The sequence below is a fragment of the Semicossyphus pulcher genome, unplaced genomic scaffold, assembly GCF_022749685.1.
Source record: "Semicossyphus pulcher isolate SPU_LCO1_2020_fin unplaced genomic scaffold, fSemPul1.0.p SCAF_6, whole genome shotgun sequence".
Lineage (NCBI taxonomy): Eukaryota > Metazoa > Chordata > Actinopteri > Labriformes > Labridae > Semicossyphus > Semicossyphus pulcher.
The window spans coordinates 21,397,324-21,421,284 of NW_027211737.1; the positions used below are offsets into that span (position 1 = coordinate 21,397,324).

The 23,961-nt window shown below is 43.3% G+C and overlaps 1 protein-coding gene across 2 annotated transcripts; it reads left to right on the forward strand.

The window, feature by feature from the left end:
* Window positions 1–363: 363 nt before the first annotated feature.
* Window positions 364–7,834, forward strand: arrdc3a (arrestin domain containing 3a). Of its 2 annotated transcripts, none has more exons than XM_069682665.1 (8): window positions 364–868; window positions 2,837–2,918; window positions 3,035–3,182; window positions 3,341–3,443; window positions 3,629–3,885; window positions 4,407–4,563; window positions 4,653–4,795; window positions 4,913–7,834. In XM_069682665.1, the coding sequence occupies exons 1-8, from the start codon at window positions 589–591 to the stop codon at window positions 4,979–4,981; spliced, it is 1,239 nt and encodes a 412-aa protein (XP_069538766.1). In that variant the 5' UTR covers window positions 364–588; the 3' UTR covers window positions 4,982–7,834. The 2 variants fall into 2 exon arrangements, with proteins under 2 accessions (XP_069538766.1, XP_069538767.1); XM_069682666.1 differs by having other exon boundaries at window positions 781–868; window positions 2,766–2,918.
* The last annotated feature ends 16,127 nt before the right edge of the window (window positions 7,835–23,961 follow it).

Below are 23,961 nucleotides of genomic sequence, written 5' to 3' on the forward strand. Positions count from 1 at the left end.
AGTTCAGTTGGCAAAATGTTCCCAATATCAATACCTGGGAGGTGTGGACCAAGTTGGACAGGTTAATCTGCGTTGAGGTATTCGAGTAATTTTAAACACATGTAATATATAGCAATATAATAACAGATCATCTGTAAAATATCGCCTACAATACCACTTTCGTGGACATTTCTTTGTGCTGTCTTTCAGCTGTTTGACCAAACTTGTCATCTGGCTCAGAGCCACACTTCTCTGCCTTGTTCCAGAAGGCGGAAGGAGGGGGCAGTGGAGCATTGCGCATGCGCCCAAGGTTGTTTTTCACACAGCCTGTCGCTTAAAGTGAGCTGAGCTACGGGGGTTTCCTTGTCTTTGACTGGAGACCAACTAGCAGAGAGGCAGGCGGACGATAACAGCATCCTTTGCTGTTATTCAGCCATCACACATCTCAATGAACTGCTCGCAAAGAAGCCACTGATCGTGCCTACTGCTTTTTGCAGGGCAGAGATACTGATCAGTGTCTAAAAACTGCATCTCTTTTTCATATGAGATTATTTTTCATAGACTCCTTTTTTTTAATTTCAAGGTCTCTGTAGCCTATCTCTTTCCACCATGGTGCTAGGAAAGGTAAAGAGCTTCACAGTAAGCTACGACTGTCTCAATGACAGCAATGTTCCCGTCTTCTCCAGCGGGGACTGCGTCTCAGGGAGGGTGGTCATCGAAGTCACGGGAGAAATCCGCGTGAAATCTCTCAAAATCCACGCGAAAGGATTTGCAAAAGTTCGTTGGACTGAGTCGAGAAACGCTGGATCCAACACTGCCTACACGCAAAACTACACAGAAGAAGTGGAATATCTAAATCACAAAGATATCTTAATTGGACATGAGAGAGGTAAGAGTGTGTTATTTTATTTTATTTATAGCAGAAGTTTTAAGGACACTGACTGAGATGCTCTTTGTGCTGGCTGGGGATCAGGTTCACTGGAGGATGCTGTTGCCTCTAATGTCATAAAAAGTCATAACATCATATTAATATGCTCTTAGATATTAATCACTTTAGTATTTTAACCTTCTTTATGCTGATGTTGGTGCAGATATATTTAGTGACATTGGCTGGATAGAGCCCCATCGTTACTTGTTTGTGTCGAGGTGTCAGAATGAATGACAGCAGCTCAGGCAACTATGTTTTTCAAAGTATTTCAAGTGTAAAACGACAATTATAAACATTTATTTTAAGATGGATCGATAGGGTAATGTCTTTCGGTGGTGTACCGCCTGCTTTGTTATACATTTTCATTGCAGAAACGCATTATATTGGCAGTTTCTTTGTAGCTTTTCTTAAGTTTCCACCCATTGTTCAAAGCGGTTCAATCCTGTTCAGAAAACTGGACCTGGTGTGGGCGGACCTAAGCGCCAAACCCCTCCCTCGCCGGAGTGTCATTGGCTGAGGTGCTCATGTGTGAGCAATGACATCACTCTTCTGCAGAGAGTGACAGAAATTTCTGCAACTTTTTAATTAAGAGAACTAATGCAAGACACAGCCAGTCGAGAAAAGTGCCTTTTGTTTGATTCAAAATGTATCAAACGCTGCGGTAGAGCCGCAAAACAGGTTATTTGTTCCAGTCGTATTGCATTCAGTGTTTAATTGCACAGTTATGTTTGTGGAATATAATACGACTTTAACAGTTGCTGCAGACATCATGCATCCCACCACAAATGGCGTCATTGTATCCACACTGGTTGATGTTCTGTACCCGTGTGAGCGTCTGTGTGCGCATACAAGTAGCTTAAACGGTTTAGGTTCAGTTGTTTTCGTCCAGCTGTAACATATTCACTCTCATGATTGAATGTGCAAATAGTCTCTGATCCCCTCTGCATTCATGTGTGTGGCAACTGAATTGGGTTTGGCCTGCTCGAGTGTCATGCATTCAACTGTTTTAAGGCAAACGGTACAGCTAACGGTTAATTTACGGTTGTACTGGGGGTTAAATTGATAAAATATATTGCTGCATAAATAATTTAAACATAAACATTTCTCCTCGGCTTCTTAAAAAAATATTTTCTGTGTTGCTGGGTGGTTAAAACGGTGGAAAACTGCGGTAGTCGGGGGTCTGAACAGGCTCGTAGTAGTATTGACTGCGGCGTCGCACAGTGAATGCGTAATGAGAGCAGAGCAGAGCGGCTGTGGGAAGCTGCTCGCACCGGTTTAGGCCGGTCTCCTCCTGCTAGAGTCTGCCGTTTGACTGACAGCTCCGCACTTGTTTACCACACGGCTGCTGCTGCTGTAAGGGGGAGGGAGTGCTGAGCTGGCAGAAGCACACCCGGCCTTTCGACACAGCTCTTCACTATGCACTCCTGATGTTTTAAATAAAAATTATATTCAATCTTCTAAAATATTTTGACGATGCAAAAGTATCTATTCTACCCTCTAAAAAAAGGCATAATGTATTTTATTCCAGAGATGAATGGAAAACACATTTGTCCTTTTAAGAGAGACAGATGTATCTACCATTAGGAACTTAATGTTCCCTCACAGAGCCCTGTTCTCCTCATTATAGCCAATGTATTTACACTATATTCCATAATGGGAGCTCAGTCCTTGTTCAAACATAAGCACAATCTTGCATGCTCAGTTTCTGGCACCTTGAACAATCAACTTCTTTGGTGTGCTCTACACATTGGTCTGCTTCTTTTCTCTCATTACATAATTTTTTAGACAGATATGATAGTAAAATCCCTTTTATTCTCTTTTGTCTCCCCCACCCTGTGTTTTTTGGTATGACTTTCAGATGCCTTCGTAGAGCATTTTTCTCAGGTATGGTATACACGTGTTTGGAATATTGTCCTCCTTGTTTTTCAGACGATGACAACTCTGAGGAGGGACTCACCACTATCCATTCAGGAAGACATGAGTATGCATTCAGCCTCGAGCTTCCACAGACGTGAGTGTCTTAATACTACACCTGAGTTAGAGATTAGTAGTTATCCAGTGGTGGTCCAAGTGAGCTTTTAATTTAACCCTTTTCTGCTCTTCCTCCTTCCCTCTTCTCTCTTGTAGACCACTGGCTACCTCTTTTGAAGGGAAGCATGGCAGTGTGCGCTATTGGGTAAAGGCGGAACTCCACAGACCATGGCTCCTGCCAATGAAGACCAAGAAGGAATTCACAGTCTTTGAGCACATTGACATCAACACTCCATTATTGCTGGTACGTAATTTTAAAGAAGCACTAGTTGTCCTGAAATTGGCTACGGCAATGTTCTAATGAGAACATGAAAGTGGAACAAGTGTAAAATATCAACTTGTTTTGATAGATTATTATGTGTAGCAAGTAATAATCTTTCTAATCAATCTGTTCTTCTGCAGTCACCACAGGCCGGCACGAAAGACAAGACGCTTTGCTGTTGGTTCTGCACCTCAGGTCCTATTTCCCTAAGTGCCAAAATTGAAAGGAAGGGATACACCCCAGGTGAGAATAAGTATATGATTACTTATACATTTAAAGATTATATATTAACCACTTAATGGAGGTGTCACACTCTGCAGATAACTGTATTGATTAGTAATTACACAGTGGCTAAAACTGTGACTGCCGCTGATAGAAATGTAGACAAACTTCAATTAACCTCTCCCCTCCCATCTCCGATTCTGCAGGAGAGTCGATCCAGATCTTCGCTGAGATCGAGAACTGCTCTTCCCGCATGGTGGTGCCAAAGGCGGCCATCTATCAGACCCAGACCTTCTATGCCAAAGGGAAGATGAAGGAGGTCAAGCAGCTGGTGGCCAACCTGCGGGGAGAGTCTCTGTCCTCGGGCAAAACGGAGACCTGGAACGGCAAGATGCTGAAGATCCCACCTGTCTCACCCTCCATTCTGGACTGCAGCATCATCAGAGTGGAGTACTCCCTCATGGTGAGTACAGTCTTGCTGTATTTTGCCTACTCTTTGCAAAGATAGACATTTATACCTTCATTACAGCCTCCCCGTGTCCTTATTATCACCTTTATCAGTACAGAATCAATATTTCCTAGTAAGCCAGTAACTCTCCTGGTAAAGAACCCGGCTGACTCAGCTCACATTGCCAAATCTGGGCCTTGGATTGCACCAGGTGTTATCTCCACATGCTGCTAAGAGCATTAGCCCAGAATATCTTAGGTAACACCTGCCTTGAGGGTGCTTATAACCTCTTTACTTTGCGAGCAGACAGGCACCAGGCGAGGGCTCTACCTTGCATAAGAGTCGACCTCAACACATTGACCCACATATTGTTGAACTGCACAACCCAGTTAGCCCCGACTAGCATTGATTTAATCTTATAGCTGCTAATCTTATAGCTTGCATGTCATGCTGAATGCTAAGCCCAGCACATTTATTATACCTCGGATTGACTTGCGTATTCTAACCTGCCGTGTTGTCCTCATGTCCATGCGCAGGTATACGTTGACATACCTGGGGCGATCAACCTGTCCTTGAACCTGCCCCTGGTCATCGGAACCATCCCCCTCCACCCCTTCGGCTCCCGTACCTCCAGCGTCAGCAGCCAGTGCAGCATGAGCTGGCTGGGCATGGGTCTGCCAGAGAGGCCTGAAGGTAGGTTGTTTCTTATTGTCATGATTCGACATTATAAATCTATTCTGAGTGTAATTCCCTAGAATGCTAACATGTGGCTTCCTCTGCAGCTCCTCCAAGCTATGCAGAAATTGTGACCGAGGAGCAGAGGCAGAGCAGTCTGGATGTGCCGGCCGCCCGAGAGGAGCTGGACGGACCTCTTTTCGCCTACATTCATGAGTTCCGCTTCCAGCCGCCTCCTCTGTACTCTGAGGTAAACACCAAAAAAATTAAACACATATTTATCTATTGTCTTTAACAGACTAAATTAAATCCCCCTTTTGATTCAACGAATTAACCCAACCTGTCTTTTCTTTTTGTCCCCCTTCAGATCGATCCTAACCCCGATCATGCCAGCCGCACAGAGGAGCGCAGGCTCGACGCCTGTCCATCCCGCTGAAGGGTCTTTCTGAAATTTCCCCGACTGACTTGGGGGAACTCAAAAGGAAATCTGCTTGCAAGGCTCAGCTTTGTTTATTTTTCTCCAGCAACAACGTTCACACTGCATTGTTGACATCCGGAGAAAAGTATCCAACCAACCAACAAAGACTTATACCCACAGTTGAGTTGGGTTGGACAAATCTGTTCCTGCTTCCCCTCAGTGAGAGAAACAGGAGTCACTAGTTTGGGGCATCACTTCCTTCCTGTGTTGGCCGGCTAAGGCTGGGACGTGTACAGATGAACACATATTCAATCTGTATGAATAACCCCACTCGCAGCGAGAGCCCTGGTGATAGCATTGACACTGATGAGGACGAATCAGCCAGGCTCGAAACCCGCCACGCTCTTCTTTAACCCCTGATTCTTCTGTACTCACGGCACATAAGGACACAAAGAGGCTCCTCACACAAAGGGCAGGACTCATCATGTCCAGACTTCAGCAGAATCACCTGAAGGAAACAGGAAGAAGAGACAAAAACAACATCGTTCTTATCACCACGTATGAATGAAAGCAGTCTGCTGCATCAGTCAACGACAGAGCCAAGACTCGGTCCTCCTGCCTCATTTGGGATTTTGTTTTGCACATTTTATTCTTTACTTGAGTTGTGTGGCTCTGTTTTAATGAGAATTGAAAAAAAAATCACTAATAGTTTGGTTTCAGCCTTGTAATGCGCCAGACTAAGAGACTGCAGGCTTAACTTTTGAGAACTTTTCATCTTTGAGCTACGCTGAGAACAGGATTTGATTTTGGAAAGGAAAGAAAGAAAAGGACAAGAACAATGCACTGAATCTGTTTAAGCTGTTTAAGAACTTTCTTTTTCCTCCTTATGACATTTCCTCAGTGACTTATAACAGCTAGACTGGACTTTTACAACAACTGCAGCACATGATCTCCATCTGGAAGCTCTTTTAAGTTGTTGCCTCCTCAGCTTGGATCCAAGTGTGGCTTCCCTCCTCTTTTACTTTAGTTCTGTTTTTGTATTTAGCTCCAGTCATAGAATAGCTTTGAACCTTTTTTGTGTTGAGGTTGCTCTGGATTTGGACTAGGAGGGTTGCAGACCTGCATTTGCCACTCAAAATTGTAGCTGAGGTGAAAAGTACGAGTGTGTATGTGCGAGTGTGTGTGAGTGAAACGGAGAGGGTGGTGCATTTTGGAGGGACTGGCCTAATTGCCTGCAGCCCCTCTACTCCTAATCTCAGGGCAAGCCAGGCTTGCAAAACTGCCCAAAAAGCACTGTCTCAGGTGGTCTTCTCACTTGCCAAACGGTTGGAGAAAAAAAGAAAAAAAAAGTTTAAGGTTTCCTTTAAAATTGCACTGTTGAAAATAATGAAGAGTTTTTTTTTTTTAACTACCAAAACGTGAGAACAGACCTGCAGAGAAGCACGGCAGCTTTCTGAGATTGATCACATTCCCTTTTTGTCCTGCTGCACTCACCCAGTTCATCCAAACCAACAGTTAAGACTTTACCAGACCAGTGAAGCCAGAATGCTAATAAAAAAAAGAAGAGAAAAAAAGAGGAGTGACACTGCTTCTGCGTTTAAAAGAAGCAAACCCAGCACAAATAAGAAGCTGGGGACGTTGCTGAACTTCTGTTGAGACTGGTCAGAACAAGTAGTAGTAGGTTGACATGAGTAATACATTGGTTTTCTAACTCATTCAACAAAAAACGACCAGCTGCAACAGAGGTTTTGCATAGTCAGGAAAAAGAAAAGCAGCACTTTTTTGATAAGAAAAAAAAAAAAAAAGCATTCAGTGGTGAAGGTCTGGATTAAACATTTATACTAGAGGATTCTTCTTGTGTAGGATGCTAATTCATTGTTTGATTTTTTTAACAGTGACTTTTTTAAGTTTACATTTTAAACGTAGCTGACACCAGTTTGTATGTATGTGTGTGTGTGTGTGTGTGTGTGCACGCTCCTATCAAGATCCAGCTGCAACTAAACAAACAGCTTCTGACAAACTGCAGACGGTTAAAGTGATCTTATCTTAGTGGCCTTGACACAGAAAAGACCTGATCATGATTCTTCATTTTTCAGTGTCTGCGTTAACTCGTGTTCTCCTTCGTTATGTTCGTAGACACCTGTGTGTTTTAGATCTTTCCATGTTTTTCCAAAAGGACAAAAAGGGAAGAGAAAAAAAAAACAGTCCTTTAAGAAGCAAGTGTTTGAAAATATGACACCCAAGACAAGACAGGCCTCTGACGCTGAAGAGGGTTGACTATTATTTCTTTTCCATGTAATTTCTGGGCATTGATATAGTTTGCTTCCTAGTATAGTTCCTCTTTGACCCCCTCAGGCCTGGGGGGTGGCAGCTGTTGATCAGCTTCCGCCTCCCTCTGAGAACATTTAGATAACATGGGATAGCTTCTTCCACGGTTTGTCTATCCTGCTCTCTTTTTTTTTTGCAGTTCTTTGTTTGGATTTTATCTTAGGGAAGCTGAATCAAGCTACACCGTATTGAATAAGCTTACATATGTGTTTCAGGTTGGTCAATTCCATAGTCCATGTGCTTGGGCCTCAGAGTAGTCCAGTGTCAAAACTAAGCTAAACTCCTGACCTATTAAAGGCAGGACCTGAAATGTTCAGAGATAAAGAACCTGGGCCACGGGATCTGAAACATTTTAGAAACAAAGTGCAATATCACTCACTGAATTTTCTTTATTCTCCATTTGTATGTTTGTTTTTATCTTTTTTTGTCTGTCAATCATGACGATGTATAGATATTCTATGAATATACTATGTTCTGAATGATTTAACCTTTTGTCTAGTTCTTCCTTTTGATTTGAATAAACGTTTTGTTCTAAATTACAAAGACTGTGACGTATATTTTTGTACACAATTGGACATATTTTCATATTTTCATTTATACATTAGTGAAAGTATTAGTGATATACATCAAAATTAATCAGAATTACAACAAAACATCCCTTTTATTCCAAATGAAGCTGCAAATTATTAACCATTACCCTCTGCTGTACTCTGATAGAAAGCGGTTTGATTTGGGTCATGACAGCTTCAAATCAGGAGCACACAGGATGCCACTCTGCTGACCTTAGATTAGTCTCTTTAAATTTGGTACAACACTGCCCCTAGAGGAGGATTAAATAACTGCACCTGGCCCTGCTGGCAGAAAGTTGCATGATAGCAAAAGCTAAATCTTTCTTTTAACGTAAAGAGGCAGGAACATTTTATCTAAAAATACTCCTTTATTATATTTAAAGTTTGGTATTTCAACAAAAATATCTCTAATTGTCTGTAAAGAGCGGGAAAAAAGGCTCAGGATTGATGTATTGATCCTGTTCATGTCCACGCTGGTCATTACTGGCCACAGCTTCCAGGGGTTAACTGCAGGGATTCCTCAGGTCAGAAGAGGAAAGGTTAAGCCCAAGAGAAGAGCCGCTTTTTCTTCGTTGCTGAAGTGCCTCTTCTGTGAATTATGCGGCTGCTTCAGGCCTGAGTGATTCAGAGTGCCTACTACAGTCCTCTTTCCTTGTATCATCGCCATCATTTGGTTTTATTGATGGACAAAGTCAAGGAATTTCCCTCAGAGCTTTTAAAATTGCAGAGCATATTTTTAAGGCAGAATTAGACAACACTTTTGATCAACTAAATTCCAAATATTCCAACAAGTTTTACTATCTCTCCCTTTGAAAAGAAGCATGGATGAGTCACAGCACCCCTCTCGAGGAAAGCGGCAGTGAAACTCAATAGGAGCCGATGGCTACAGGCCAAGTGAACCACAGTCACAGGTCGCCATACAGCAAATATACATGATTTATTGATCCCTGCTGAAACATGCATGCACAAGGGAGGGCATGGTGGCCTGCTGCAGGGGAATGATAGAGGAGGTGTTAGCATGAGACTGAAATGTTCTAATTATTTTCTATGTAATGCCAAATACACACAGCCCAAGCATCAAATACTTTTGTAAACTTAAAGTGTTTCTTCACTCGAGTCTTATTTGCACAAATGTGTTAATATTAACGCAGCATTTTGATAAATAGTAGAAATCTTTACATCTTTGTTGCCTGATTTGTTAAAGTAAATATTTAAGTCGCACTCTTCTTGTACCACACATGACCTATTTATAATGTTCAACAGCGTGTGTGTGTTTGAGAGCAGTCAATCAATTTTACTCGTACAGCATGGACTTGCGTATTACGTCAACCCGGCTTTGTACTGATTGATTTCGTTGGAAAATACGAGCATGAGCTGAACAAATTCGATCATGGCCGGATGTGAATGAAAGCATTGTGCTGCTCTGTGTGTCCGATGGGTCTAGCTGCTACGAAAATGCACGGAGTGATCCCTGAAAAAGCATGGAAGTCATTGATGTTGCATAACTGAACCCAGCACTTCTTGAGCGTCCTCTCTGATGCAGGAGCTAAAGTGTCGTATCTGTTGTGTAAACTGCTTCTAAACCTTTTACCAAAACTGGTTGGTTGAATTCAAAGTGACAGCTCATCAACTTTACAGGCAGTTTGTGCACATTATCAGTTTCGAGCCAGCATCAGCGATGACTCAGCAGCCCTGTCAGCTTTGACCAAGCACTTCAGAGTGCCTTTGTCCCCTCCCCTTCTCCCCAAATCCCCACCGCCCCTCGGACCCCTTTGACTTTTGTGGGCCCGGTCCTTTGTGGGTGTCTGACCCCTGCAGATTGAAAAAAAAAAGGAGGAGGGGATTATTGAGGGAGAGCATAGATTGGGGCGGCGTGCGTGCATGCATGTGTTGATTAGCAAGTGCTGACGCTACACAGGCCTCAGCTGTTTCCTCTCACCAGCTAATCCCACTACCCAGAAGCCCCTGTGATCCAGAGGTTCTCGGCAGCGTGCTGTGACCGGGCACGTTCAGCGTGGATGGGGAGGGTTTGGCGGGAGGCCCCCCGGGTACGCCTGCTTGCCAGTGCCACATCATCACTGTGACATAATAGAAACACGCACACGCGGACACACACAGCTGCATCCGTGTGAGCACACGCATTCTTTGAAACAATGGAACATCCAAAAATACAGGTCGAATAATGTCACGCAGTACAGATACACAGATCAGGATATGACTAAGTAAATGTAATATATTTATGTGACTGCTGTTTTATTAAAACCAGACAGGTATAATACCACATGTTCATGTCAGCTTACAGGGATAAACATGACTGACAGTTTTTCCTCATATCATAACTAAAAATAACGTCCCTACCTGTCGCACATTTCTTGAAAGTAACACATTAGACACACACAGGTGGTACAGTCTGACCCTGTAAAGAGGTGTGTAACCTCTGCTGGTAATAACTGGAATCATTGACAGAATTGAGCTCCTGTGTGGTTATCATTAACACACGCATGCTTCTAAGTGTATGTCAAACATGAATTATTCCTAGCTTATTTACTAAAGCGAGCAATGGGAAAAAATTACACCGATTAATGCAACTCTTCTTTTTCGGTGAACGCAATCATAAACCCTCATCCAGACGCCAGTCTTACACCTGGCTGTAGCCATCCTACCTAATATAATCTATAGCTCTCTGTAGGCTTTGCTTGTTACCTGTCAGCCTTAGCGCTGTCCAACTGTCAAATCACAAAGTGCGCGAAGGCCCCCCCCCCACTACGTGTAAACAAATGTTCGTTTATTGAAGTAGCTTTCAATAAAGTTTGAACCAAAAAAAACCAAAATGCAAACGAAACAAGTGTGGACGGTGACGCTTATTTTGTTATCATTTATAGCTCGTTTGTAGAGATGTTTGTGTTACTCAGTTAAATATTCACAATTAACATTAAGGCCTTTCTGACTTTTGATAGTTTGCTAAAATATGTAAACACTGTAATGTAAGATGCACAAATAGATACTGGAGGCAGACTTTTATTCCTTTTAGATTTAATGGCGCATCTTGTTTCCGGGCAACAAGTGATGTCATGATAGTCCCATTCCTAATTATTATACAGTTCACACCTGACGTCATTAAAGTCTGTGATGTTCAATGCTTAGGCTTTAGGGCTGAGTTTGGGATTGGGCCATTGACAGGTTAAGGGTCAAAGGTCATAGCTTCTATTCAAGTTCATTGTCTAACCCACACAATCTCATCTGCAGCGTTACCCACCTATAAAATGCCAAATTAGTTAGAAAGAATATGCAATTATTTTCACTGGAATATGTCCCTACTCAGTGTGTATATGTCTACATCACACTTGTGTAAGTTGCATATTGGGTCACAACTGGAGGCCATTTATTAGTTGTGATGTCACATAATTATGAATGTAATTCAGACAGAGAAACATTACTCTTTAAGCAGATACACATTAGATTAAAAATGTGTTGCAGTGTCAAACTCTTCATGCATCTTTCTACACAGAAAAAGGTCAAACATCTACCTGAAGTAAAGGTGTGATAAGATACAATTTTTGTGAGACTGGAGATTGTGTTCAGAGGATATCCTGCAGAAAAGTACAGGCAGGAACACCAGTCCCGAGTCATGACCTCGTCCATCAGTCTTAGCTAACATCCACTCACACGGTCAGCTCTGCAGTCAGCTCTCCATCTGTCCTGAACAGACTCACTCTGTGTTTCTCACTGGGACAAACAAAGGAAAAGAGATAGAGATACAGATAGACTGAATGGAGGCGGGGCCATGTGGGGTTTTTTTTCTATCAAGGGCTTTTCTTCGTGATCTTTCTCAGCAGCTGGTTCGTTCCAGTTTGAAGCACTTCCGCGTGAGGAGGCTGACAGCGAAGGCTGCTGAAAAGGTGACTGTTTTTCGACCTTGCAGGGAACAAGTTGTTTACCGGTGTGAATGCACCACATTGGACAGCTGAAGGAGAGAATATCTCTAAACTTCTAACCTACACATTTACCTTGTTGTACTGTTATTCCAGCAAAGGAAGATTCAGAATTAAACTCATGGTGACCTTTTGTCCCCGCATAAACATGTGTGCACACAACCTTTCACTGCATAAACATGTTAAACTAATATTGATACAGTGCATGCATGTCAATAGCAGCTGCTGCACACTAACAGTATCTGTCACTTGTCAGTTTCTGGATCTAAGTTTGTCCCTCCAAGAAAGACAGATGTCAGATTCCGTCGCTAAGTCTGTCCTCACCTTGCTGCTGTTTCATGTTGTACAAAAATGTTGAAAGAAGGAACAGTTTCTGTGGCGAGGACTAGCAACAGCACAAGAGCCCTGAGTGTAATTTATGATGATGGTGCTAATTGAAAATCCCTTTTAAACGCCCTCAGTGGAGCAGTACAGGCCGCTGCAGCCCTCCATGTTTAGTGTGCACAGGAACCTGATAGCTGGAGTGACACTGTGCTATGTTCCCATGCCAGGACTCCCATCCCTGCCATACCAGAGTCCCAGCGTGGTCAGCATTCCACCTCTAACCATCCTTCACACACACACACACACACACACACGCACACACACACACACACACACACACACACACACATACACGCACACACTGGCATGTTAGCAATCCTTACGCAGCACCACAAGTTCAGGACCTTGCTGTTACTACAGTTGGGAAAAGTCCTGCACAGTTGCACCCCTTTTTGCAATGACAGAAATAGATGCAGTTAAAGGAAAGGGGTCAGGTTCAAGGTAGTGAAGATAATATTAGTTGTCATTTTAATTGTCCAGAGAAAAAATACTCCTACATACTAAACTGGGCCATCTTAATCTCTTAATGCATTTGAGACATAAGATGAGACGCTGAGTAAATCCTGGCCTTAAGTGGCTGATGTTACTGAGCCCACAGCCACATAAAAACCGGCAGATCAGTCGCTCTTTCTCTCTTTTATCAGCATTCACCCTGTGCACTACTTTATGCATCCACACAGTGATCATTAACCCCTCAATTTTCCATCTTAAGCTCTGCAGAAGCCAAATCTGCTCAGTGGCAAGGCTGCACGAGATGAGCATTTGTTATCAGCAGCATGTCAGAGAGGCTGATGGCATGAGTCACAGTGCATGACACAGACCCAAGGAGAAAAACAATGTCAGCCTGACATTACCAACGTGCCTCTGTGCTCAAAAATTACAGCACAACATAAAACTGTGGTATACCATTCAACTCAGATTACTGCATTTCCTCACCGTGTTGAGCAACGACGGGTGCTTGGCTCTATTCTGAGAGCTGGAGGGGAGGAATGTGAGATGTATTCACCAGTGACACCCTCCCTCCCTCTCTCTCTCTCCTGTTATGTCACTGAAGGATTTGGCTGCAGAACAGAGAGGAGTGGGTGAAAGTCTGTTGTAGCCCTAAAAAAAGATGCAGCAAACAGTTGCAGTTAATGCCTCGTTAAGTGGTGAATTGACTGTCTGTGCATAGTTATTATAATCTGTGTGTGCCTCTTTGAAACTGAGATCCCACCTTTCCATGTTTGATATAAAGAGCTATTTGGAGCATATAAAACATGATATCCAAAGGGGTAGATGCAAGGTCAAACTGGGAGTGTGTTTTTATACAACTCCCTCCTCTGTCAGTCACCTTATGTCCGGCTTCACGCGGACAGGAGGCCGGGCTGAGGAGTGCTGTTTCACCACTTGTCTTATTTTACCCCGCCGGTCCCCTGTGGAAGTCGCTCAGTTTCCTTTTTTAGCCACGGCTGACTCATAGCATAGCTAACCCCCTCCCCTCCCTCCCTCAATGTCCCTGCTCAGCTTTAACTCTCTCTCTGCTCCTGCTCAGATTCTCCTGAGTCACAGGGAGCGAGAGACACCCCGCTCCCCCCCGCTCCCCACTCCCCTCCTTCCCTTCCACCCATCCCCCCCCTCTTCGTGCGTCTCGCTTCTGAAAAACAACAGGTGCAGCGGGGCCTGCAGAGGGCGGGCTGTCTGGTGGGCAGCGTGTCCGGGGCCTTCCAGTCACTTCTCACTGTTATTTCACCCCTCTGTCGCCTATTCCCCATCCTTCACCCAATCTCTCTAAACCCTCTCACCCTCTGTCTGCCCGGCCCTCCGCCCTCTATCTCTGCACTTGTCCCACCTCTGCCACTTTCCCGCTCCTCTAATCTCCTGCTCCTGACACTCTCGTTCCCACTGGATGCACTTTCTCTCCAGGCAAATTATACATTGTCCTCTGCAATCTCGCCTACACTGCATGGAGCTTACCACCGGGATGACCTTCAGTTTCAAAAATGCAGTTTTTACTCACACATCTGTCCCCCCAGCTCGCTGTCTGTCTCTGTAACCCTTTATGACTCCACGTCCTGCATACCTCTCTCCTTACTTTAACATTGCTAACTGCACAAAATCACTTTAATTTACCCTCTAAGTGCACTTTTACTTTGCTGTCTCCTGATGCAGATGCTTCTATGATGATCATGCTCCTAGTATGGCATAACATTCTTCTGCCGCCTTTATGATCGCCGACAAGGGCAAACGTGCTGCACGGCCCTTAAAGATTTACATTACAAGAAGGAAGAGGAAGAAGAAAAGGTTGCCGAAAATGAAAACAAATGTCCTTTGATGATTATTTCTCTATAAATTACATTTTAATAAAATCTAGGTCCATGTAGCGTCCCCTACAGGCCTGGAGCAGCTCAGTTGACTAGAAATGTAGCATTTTTTTTAACTTTGCATGCTTTAAGTACACTTTGATGCATTTTCTGCAGCACATTTCCGATTCTGTAGCCTGTTTCTCCTGATGTAAATCTTTTGGGCTGCGATTTAAGCATTTGTTTACCACCGGACGCCTGTTTTATGGGTCAACAATTTGCCCTTTGTCTGCAGCCTATATCTAGGCCATGAGAAGTGTTGTTCACATATTAAGCTCCAAACATCACATGGTCCTTCCTCTCTAACCCAGATACCTATGCTGAACACCCAGTATGTGATAGCCTATATCTGACTCCTAAAATAGCACGGTGGCCTTATCCCAAAGTAAAATGGGACGAGTTATACAAAAGCATCAGAGGGGAACTTACATATTTATTTATTTTAGTGGGAAAAAAAACACATTTTTTTCTTTTCTCATATATTATTATGTCAGTGTGCCATTTCAAAATCCTAAAACATGCTGGGGACTGTTTAAGAAATACTCACTGACTTTTCTTTTAAAAAAGTCGAGTAAAAGTTTCCAAGCATGCGTGTTGATATGCTCGAGGTACGCTGCCCTCGTGCTATTTTAGGTTCACACTCATGTTAGGCCTTTAGATCTGCTGTTGCACCTTCAAGACACAAACCCTTTTAACGGTGAGCAGAACTCATAAAAACTTCTCTTCGGCCTTGCTCAAAATAGGAACGGGACACTTGCTGTTGATTAGTCTATATATGATCTGACATTAAAGACGACCCAGCAGCAGCAGCAGCAGCGTGGCTGTAAACGGTTAAGAAGAGTGATGATCCTTCTACTATACAATCCGATTGATATCTACATCAGTGGTTCTTCTTCTTGGTGATTCATTAGCAATAAAAGATTTAAAACAAAAATATCAAGACAGATTTCTGCTCCTCATTTGTTGTGCTCCCTCTGACTCATCAGTTATTTACCAGCATCTCAGGAGAATGTTTTGGAGGTTTGACGGCCTTCAAGAGGCATCTTTCGCAAGACGTTATGTAAGACAGTTTTAAAGCTATTAATGGAGCATAATATCAAAAAACACTCGACCAATCCAACATTTTAGCAGCATCTCAGGTGGAGCATGGCACACGGCTGACACCACTTACATTTCTTCTCCTTAACTCGTTGCCAGACATGCCGGGACTTCAGCTCAGGTTCCAGAAGTTTCCGTCTGTCTGTCTGTCTATGGGGTCAGGTCTGGACCGGCGGGCATTCCCCCGGTTCTGTATTTGCTCCTTGCGTTAGACGGACATGTAAACAACATGGTCGCTCAGCCCAGCTGGCGTCTGTCAAGCTGAATCCAGCAGAACGGACAGGAATGACCAGGTGCACATAAACACACCAGCCATCATTATCAAGCTAAGTTGTGTCCCCTGGCAACAGTCTCACTTGTGTCCGAATGAAAATGTGATGAAAGCCACAAAAGATATTAATCGTGACAAAGTGGGAGCTGCTGAAATGTTGCTGCGATGTGAGCTAACTGTGTGGCAACAGTGTTACACAACACATGAATGACCTACGACAAGTCTTCTGTATTGCTTGTGGATGATGTCTTCTGTCAGGCCTGGGTTTTTTGGCAAGCACTGAGCAGAGGGACGTGAGTGGAGGCGTCAGCAGAGGCTTTACTACTTTGTGGAACTTTTTAAGACTCATCAAAATGACTCATCCAAGTTTGGGGGTTTTCTGCCAAACGTTTTGCTTTCTCTTTCCCGTAATTTATTGTAGCTTCTGTCTTTCAGTTTCACCTCTGAGTGATGAATCACCATGACTCGGTCATGAGGGTCCTGTCAGGGGCGGGGGTCTAACAGCTTCAGCTGACAGGGATCAGCCAATGGAAAGAAGGGAATGGACCACACCCTTACTAGTTCCTCCCATGCTGCTACTCCAACATCTGAACACACACACAGTTTCGCTCCACGTGGTCCATATCAGCATATGTGAGGCATCTCTTTACGTTCAGTGAAGTAGCCTCATAACTCCACAGTGCCTTACTATTTTTGTATTTGACATTGCATCTTTGTGTTTTTTTATTTCTGATGTTCCCTTTTGTCACAACTGGCTGTAACATTTCTCAGCAGGCAGCTTTTGCTTCTTCTTCCTCTTCTATAACAGACACGTACAAACACAGGAGTCACTTTAGGACAAGGGCAGCTCGGCCCGGTCCGGTCTGCTCCAGTTCTGTGACTCATATTAATCATCTGGAGCGGCTGCCCAGTAAAAAAAAAGCAAAACTAAAAGGCCTCTCTCATTTCATCTAACTGAGTCAGGTTTTGGCAGCGGCTCTCTTTTCCCTCCAAATAAGCCGAGCTGCAGCGGCCAGCGCTGCACAGAGCACCGCTGATCGTCACTGTGAGCTGAGCAGACGGGGAGGAATGTGTGACACATATCAGAGCAGTCGTCCTCTGACTCTTTGTCTGCTCAACATGTGCTCGGCTGCTCCCCGCTCCCTCTCACAGCTAACAATATGCATTGTATATTAGGTGAATGTTTAAGCATTAATTTAAGCATTTAAAAGTTTGTCTAAAGGTGTCCAACTTTTTAGGCACCTTGTCACAGTAAGATGTTTTCTAAATCTTAATAGAAAACCAGCTCTTAGCATGTTGTGGGAACTTTATAAATGCAGTTTAGAATGAGACTTTTAAAGGAACTGTGAGGAACTCTTAGTTTCTGTCGATTTTGGCGGCCCCTGTAGACAAAGCTAGGTCCGGAGCCAGCTCCAGCCTTCAGGATGTCTATTTTTTTTAATTGGTGACTCTAAATTTCCCATAGGTGTGGGTGTAAGTGTGAAAGGTTGCCTGTCTCTATGTGTCAGCCCCGTGATTGACTGCCGACCAGTCCAGGGTGTACCCCGCCCTTCTCCCAATGACAGCTGCGACCCTGAACAGGATAATCGGTCTAGATAATGGATGTACTTAGGGCCATCACAAGATGATAACAAACACTCCCTACTCAGGGCTGTTTGGTCTTGGCCTAAAAATCCCTTTTTTGAAAGATGCTTTTGGCTACATGATGTCAATGCACATATGAAGGTACTAGAATTACATAAATAATCTTACGGGTTTGAAATTTGGCAGGGAGTATCCTGAAACGTATGGGAAAGTAACAAGATAAGATTAAGGGACTTGCTGCTGTTGTATTTTGAAGTATTAGCTGCAAAATCTTCAAAAAGACAAAAAAAATGACTGTCAAAAGCTCAAATTCTCAGCAAATTTTGTTAAAAATCATTGGCTGTGGCGTCAGTGTCACTTAGCGGTCTTAATGTGGCCGCCCCAGGTTCAACTCCCACCCTTGGCCCTTTGCCGTGTGTCACCCCCCATTCGTCTTTCCCCGTTTTCCGACACTATCAACTTTTATAGAGACATAAAAGGCCAAACAATAATCTTAACAAAAAGCACTGTCTCACATGTATGTATAAAACTGCCCTAGTTCATAGGCTTCAATTTGAGCTCAAGACAACCTTTCTGTCCTCTGTCTAAATGTTTAAGCAGTAAAGAGTCTGAAAGGATCTTGAGGCAAATGTCAAGGCTGTTTGCACCTATACAGAAAACCCAGCTGAAGTCCTGATTCTTTTTTTTTCCTGCAAGCTTCTTGTAAATTTAAAAAGGTTCCTTGTCAGGTTCAGGTGTACTTTTGGTTGGAGGATGGCTGATTTTGGGAGGGGAATAACACAGAGCATTGGTGACCAAACCAGCAACATAAACCTGATGAGACAGGAAATCAGATCATGTTTTATTGTTTGTGCTTATGAGGTTAATAAAGTGTGATACTGGTGGTTTCAGTGATGACAATAACACATCTGAGGTTTCTTATTGCGGTCGGATTAAACACCCACACAGCTAGCTGTAATGCTAATAATAACACACGCTGCATGTGGTTCCCCGTGTTGCTCTCTGGGCCTGCCGATGTGTAACAACAGGTGGGCCACTGTAAACACTATGACCTATGAGGCATGTAGTGTATAAAAAGATCACTTTGAATAAGTGCTTCCTGCTGAAGATGTTCAAGGAGGAACACTGAGGTGAGAGATCTGCATGAAAGGGAAGCTGGGGAGTATGATTTAAGTTTAAATTAGCATCTCTGTTCCTGCGTGTGTTTGATGCAGATCTGAGGACATGCTGAAGGGCAAGTCATGTGAGAGTTAGAAAGGGAAGAACGGATATAAAACATCCAATTAAAGACGTTAATTATCTTGATGAAAATGACATTCATGCTTCGGTTCATGTCTTTGATCACAGTGACTTCATTGTTCGGGGTTGGTCAGTCAGCTTCTCCTCCAGCAGCCCTCAGGTCCGGCCATGACTGCCTTGCGTTTGACATTTCATCACGCACACACAACAATAAGTGGTATTGTTCTCGTGTGCCGTCGGAGCCTGATCGGGCCGGTCGCTCTGCCTCATGCTGCTGCTGCTGCTGTTGTTGCTGTTGCAGAGGAAGAACTGCTGGATCAAACCAGTCGTGTCTGGCTGAACTCACACAGAGACACCAGTGAGACACAATGACTTTCTCTCTCTGGTGAGTCACTTCCTGTCGTCTGCAAAGGTCACACGTCTCTCCCCCTGAGGTCATCATTAGTTTCTCCTCTGTATCGCTTCACTCCAGCTACTTTCTCCCCCACTTCCTTCGTCTTCTGCTTCGCTGTTGTCCTTAAGCGGCGGCCTGTTATCTGTTAGGACCGCTGTAAGTGATATCTGCCAGCTGGAGAGCCCACATTTCCACTTATTGTGCAAAGATTGTGGTATTACTGAGGACAGAGAGTGCTCTCTTTCTCCCCAGCCAAACTACATTAACTCAGTCGGATGGCAAGGGTGATAAATCCTGATTTACTTTGAACTGACACCAACCGGACGAGCCTGAACCGAGGTTAGACAATGAAACATAGTGACTGAAGTGGCTTGTTGCAGTTCTAATGAATGTAGTCTGCTTTCCTTCATGTTTGTTGCAACATTACAAACCAAATTAACCAAACATTCTGCTGTAGATGATCATCCCGCTGATTAAAAAGATGATACTAATGATCATGACGATGCTGGTAACATGGTGATGAGTGTTGCGGGCTCAAAAAATAGCCATGAGAGGATGTCAAGAGGGCACTCATCCTTCCCTCACATGTATTAAGCTGTCACTGCAAAAGCGACCGGTGGGTGACAAGCGGGAACTGGTCTCAGCCAGTACAGCACAGGCGGGAGAGAGGGAGAGTGTGAGGGATCAGCTGGAGAGTCTGACACTGACTTACTCCTTGCCACACATAGCTGGCGACTCTGACATACTTAATCAATCCTCTGCTCGTAATGTGCCTCGCTGCGTAGACACAAAAGTATGCACACAGTCCCAGTTTGCGCACACACTAACTGGCTTTCAGCACAAATGGGTGTGGTGGCGGCGGTGCTGACATGCAGACCTGACCTGCTCTGCTTACAACACGCAAACAAACACATCTACAAAACACACAGCTTTGATCCTATAAAGCTTTGACATACTTTCACTTGGGATACAACTGTAAATAAGTCTCAGATCTGGCTTGAGTGAGGTCTGTATTTCCAGCAAAACAAATCACCTGACAGAACGTGACGACTTCTATTTCAGGCAGGTTAAAGATTTATATATATATGGCAGCCAGCAGGCTACAGCTGCCGTGTCGACTTTCAAGCACATGAAAGCATACATACAGTAACAGTAGCCCTCAAGCAAAAGACGATTTGCACACACTTTGTCATGCATACGTTTTAGGTACACACAGGAAACAAAACAAACACATCTATATACAAAAAAACACAAGCCACAAAGGGACGGTCTAGTTTTTTTGCCAACCAGACTGCATGGTGAGAACAAGTCAACAGTGTCGTTTGCAGACATGATATGTCCACTGCCCTCGGCCTCACACGATCCAGTATTTATCCCCCGTGCTCAGCCATGTTGGACGGCCGCCCCGGACAGTGTAGCCTTTCACTTTGCAGAATCACATTTCATAGAGCAGCCTGCAGCTAAAGCACGCCGTCTACTGTAATGTCGAGGAGAAATGACGAAAGGCGTCAAGGAAACAGCTCCAAACACGGCCAAGGAGAAAGTCTGTCTTTGTCTGTTTCTTTGTTTTTTTCTGCACTTTAGTTGAATTCATAATTCGAGGCCGCTCTGCTGCAACTTGCTGACAACTCCAATCAATAAACCTAGTTATTTCAATCAACATGATCTATGATGTCTAAGTCTATGGCTCAAGACGTCCAGGCTACACCTCGACAAGTTTCTCTTTTAATCTGACTGACCTTTGGAGTCAGTGTACGGAAAGAGTCCAAAGGTTACGTTATCTGACCTGAGAGTCAGCAGCTGCGAATAAAAACTGACTGAATGTTGGACTCCCTGAAAACATGACCGGTATTCAACGCCTCAGGTGCAGCTCATATATTGCTGTTAAATTAGTACAGAGACACTTGAGTGAAGTCCAGGTGGCCAGGAGGTCTTTCTGCAAACATGAGGAGGAGATTAGTTTTACTTTGAGACATCTTACAGACATGCTAATCTAGTTACATTTGAACTTCGTATGTCCTGTTTCTAACTTCTCTTGACGTCAGAGCTACTTCATGTTTTATCACTATTTCCAAATTGAGAGACACACTTAAAGAGGCCTTTAGATATTCCACCACTTTTGAACAACATAATTTACAGCTTGTGACTAATGACATCAGTAACGATAAATAAACCATTTATTAATGCTGCTCTGAAGTTTACATCCCCGCCAAACTCACCAACAGACTACAAATTATTCAGAACTCGGCCGCCCGGATCATCACCCGCACCAAATCTTCTGACCACATCACCCCTATTCTCATCCAACTTCACTGGCTCCCAGTACAATACCGCATCCAATACAAAAACCTCCTCCTCACATACAAAGCTCTCCACCACCTAGTCCCTTCTTACCTCGGCGACCTCCTCCAAGATCACAGCCCCTCCCGCACCCTCCGCTCAGCCTTAACTGGACTATTAACCATCCCCACATCACGCCTCAGCACCATGGGTGCCCGAGCCTTCAGCTGCTATGGAACTCCCTCCCCCCACACATAAGACGGTCAAACTCCATCACAACATTCAAATCCGAACTCAAAACCCACCTGTTAAAACTGGCATATTCACTCTGACACTGTGCACTACACTTGTTTTAGGTTGATGTCTGGTTTTAATAATGTTTGATGTTTTATTGTATGCTTTTATTCCCTGTAAGGTGACCTTGGGTGACTTGAAAGGCGGCATCAAATAAAATGTATTATCATTATTATTATTATTATTATAGATAAGGGAGTTAGAGTTGTTAGCCTGGCCAGCAATTTAAGTAACAGATACAGAGGTTGTAATGTGTTCATTTTATGCTTATAGGCTGATTGTTTACAACAAAAATAACTCTGCTATATCGTGCATGACAAAAAAATGCAGACAGGTCAACTGAACTTTCAATTTCAAAGTGTCTTTAATATTAGTGTATCGTTCTTATGAATGTGATGCTTCCCCTTTTACTAGATATCCGTCAGTCTTCTATAAGGCTAAGTAAAATAGACTTTTATTTCATAATTATCAATGGAAATACCATATTTATATTTCTAAATATGTAAATATATGACTGAAAGGATGCAAAACCTTATTAAATTGCATGAATATAACTAGCCTTAAAGCTCGGATGGTTGTGTGCTACTTTGCTAAGTAAGCTAGTTAACTTTAGCGGGAGTTTAGCTCAGGGTTCATCACCATTCAATTTAACTACTGTCTAAATTAGTTATATGGGATAAGTAACTAGATTATCAAGATATTAGTTCACCAAAACAGATATTTTTCAATTGCAGATAACAGCTAAAAAAAACCAACAAGCATGTTAAGTAGTTTTCGCTTTAGCTAAAGCTAGCCGTAGCTTTTCAGCTAGCTTCCACTTAGTCTATAGGCCTAGGTCTGTTGCCACCAGTCTCTCTGTAACAAAGTGTAGTAAATGTTATGCTGTTATACAGTCCAGACATTACCAAACCAGAGTGCAGAACATCCTGAGCAACAACACTAAGACAGAATAGGGTTTAGCTCTTTTGTTAGCTCTGTTTTTTAGCCAGCTAATGCTAATTCTACATCCTGTTCTCATGATATATGTTTTTAAGAAATGATAAAAACAATACATGGGGGAAAAGTAATCAAATCTTAATTCAGTTTGACACAATATGTAGGGAGGTTACTATGTTGGCAGGTTGTAAAATTCTGCTATATCAAGATTAGCAAGTTAGCATCACCATTGCATTTGGTTACAAATGAGTTATTATCTATATTGTACTCTATGTCTTATGTTTACCTGATGGGCGACAAACTTTTTTATTGCCATATTTGGCTGTAAAAGGCCAAAGTCTAACCACCCAAGAATAAACACACACTCAAAGCTTCAAGCATTGTGACACCACTGGCTCTTTTGAAGCCACCAGTCACACCCTGCATAAGTTTGTGATGATGTCAGACTCGGTGTATGGGTGATGAGTGTGAGGAAGTTAACCGTGGATGACAGGGTGATTTATGTCAAGTGTAGAAAGAGAAGCGCACTCTGATGTTATTACAGAAAGCTCATCATTTGGCATCTTATTGAGGGATGATATAAAGTGCATACAGACACATGCAGGTTCACTGATGCTGGTACATATTTGCATCATGTCCTCACTGTGTGTGTCTGTTTCACCCACACAGCGGATGATGACAGATGAAGATAACTTTATGCAAACACATGTACAAGCGCACACTCTTCCTCATTACCCTCATTTAAACATGTTTACTTAAGTTTGAGCCTCTCTGTCCTCTCTCCTCACGTTATATAACAGCTCTGCATTGCACTTATGAATGAAGTTTCTGCTGACTCGCTGTCCTAGCTGCTCTCTGCTCCGCGGTGTGTTTCAGGGAAGGCTGACAGGAGCATGGGGAATGTAATGGGAGAACAAGCGCTGTGCATGTGCGTAATGCACAAATTCACAAATGCTTACGAGCTGCACAAATCATCTGTACTTGAACTTGAGGTTGTAAATGTGGACAGTAGTGCTTGGTCAGCTGTCTCTGTTGGATATGAAGAACCAAAAAAGTTAGTTTAAGCATCTTCTAGCTCTCTTGGTAAGGAAAGACAACTTATTTTATCTGTTGCATAACTTCTTTACAAGCCTGTCCTGCATGCATACCATACTTTATCAATGATATAAGCAATGCATGCATGACATGTATGTAGTAGTATTTGTTCTACTCAATTAGATCTAGTCTTGATCATGTTATAGGTCTCTATGGTGAGTTAAATCAGCTTCCATGCCCTTCAAATTACCTGCAAGCAAGTTATTGATAATCCGACAGACGTCACAGCTGGCTGATTGGTTGATCTCATTACAC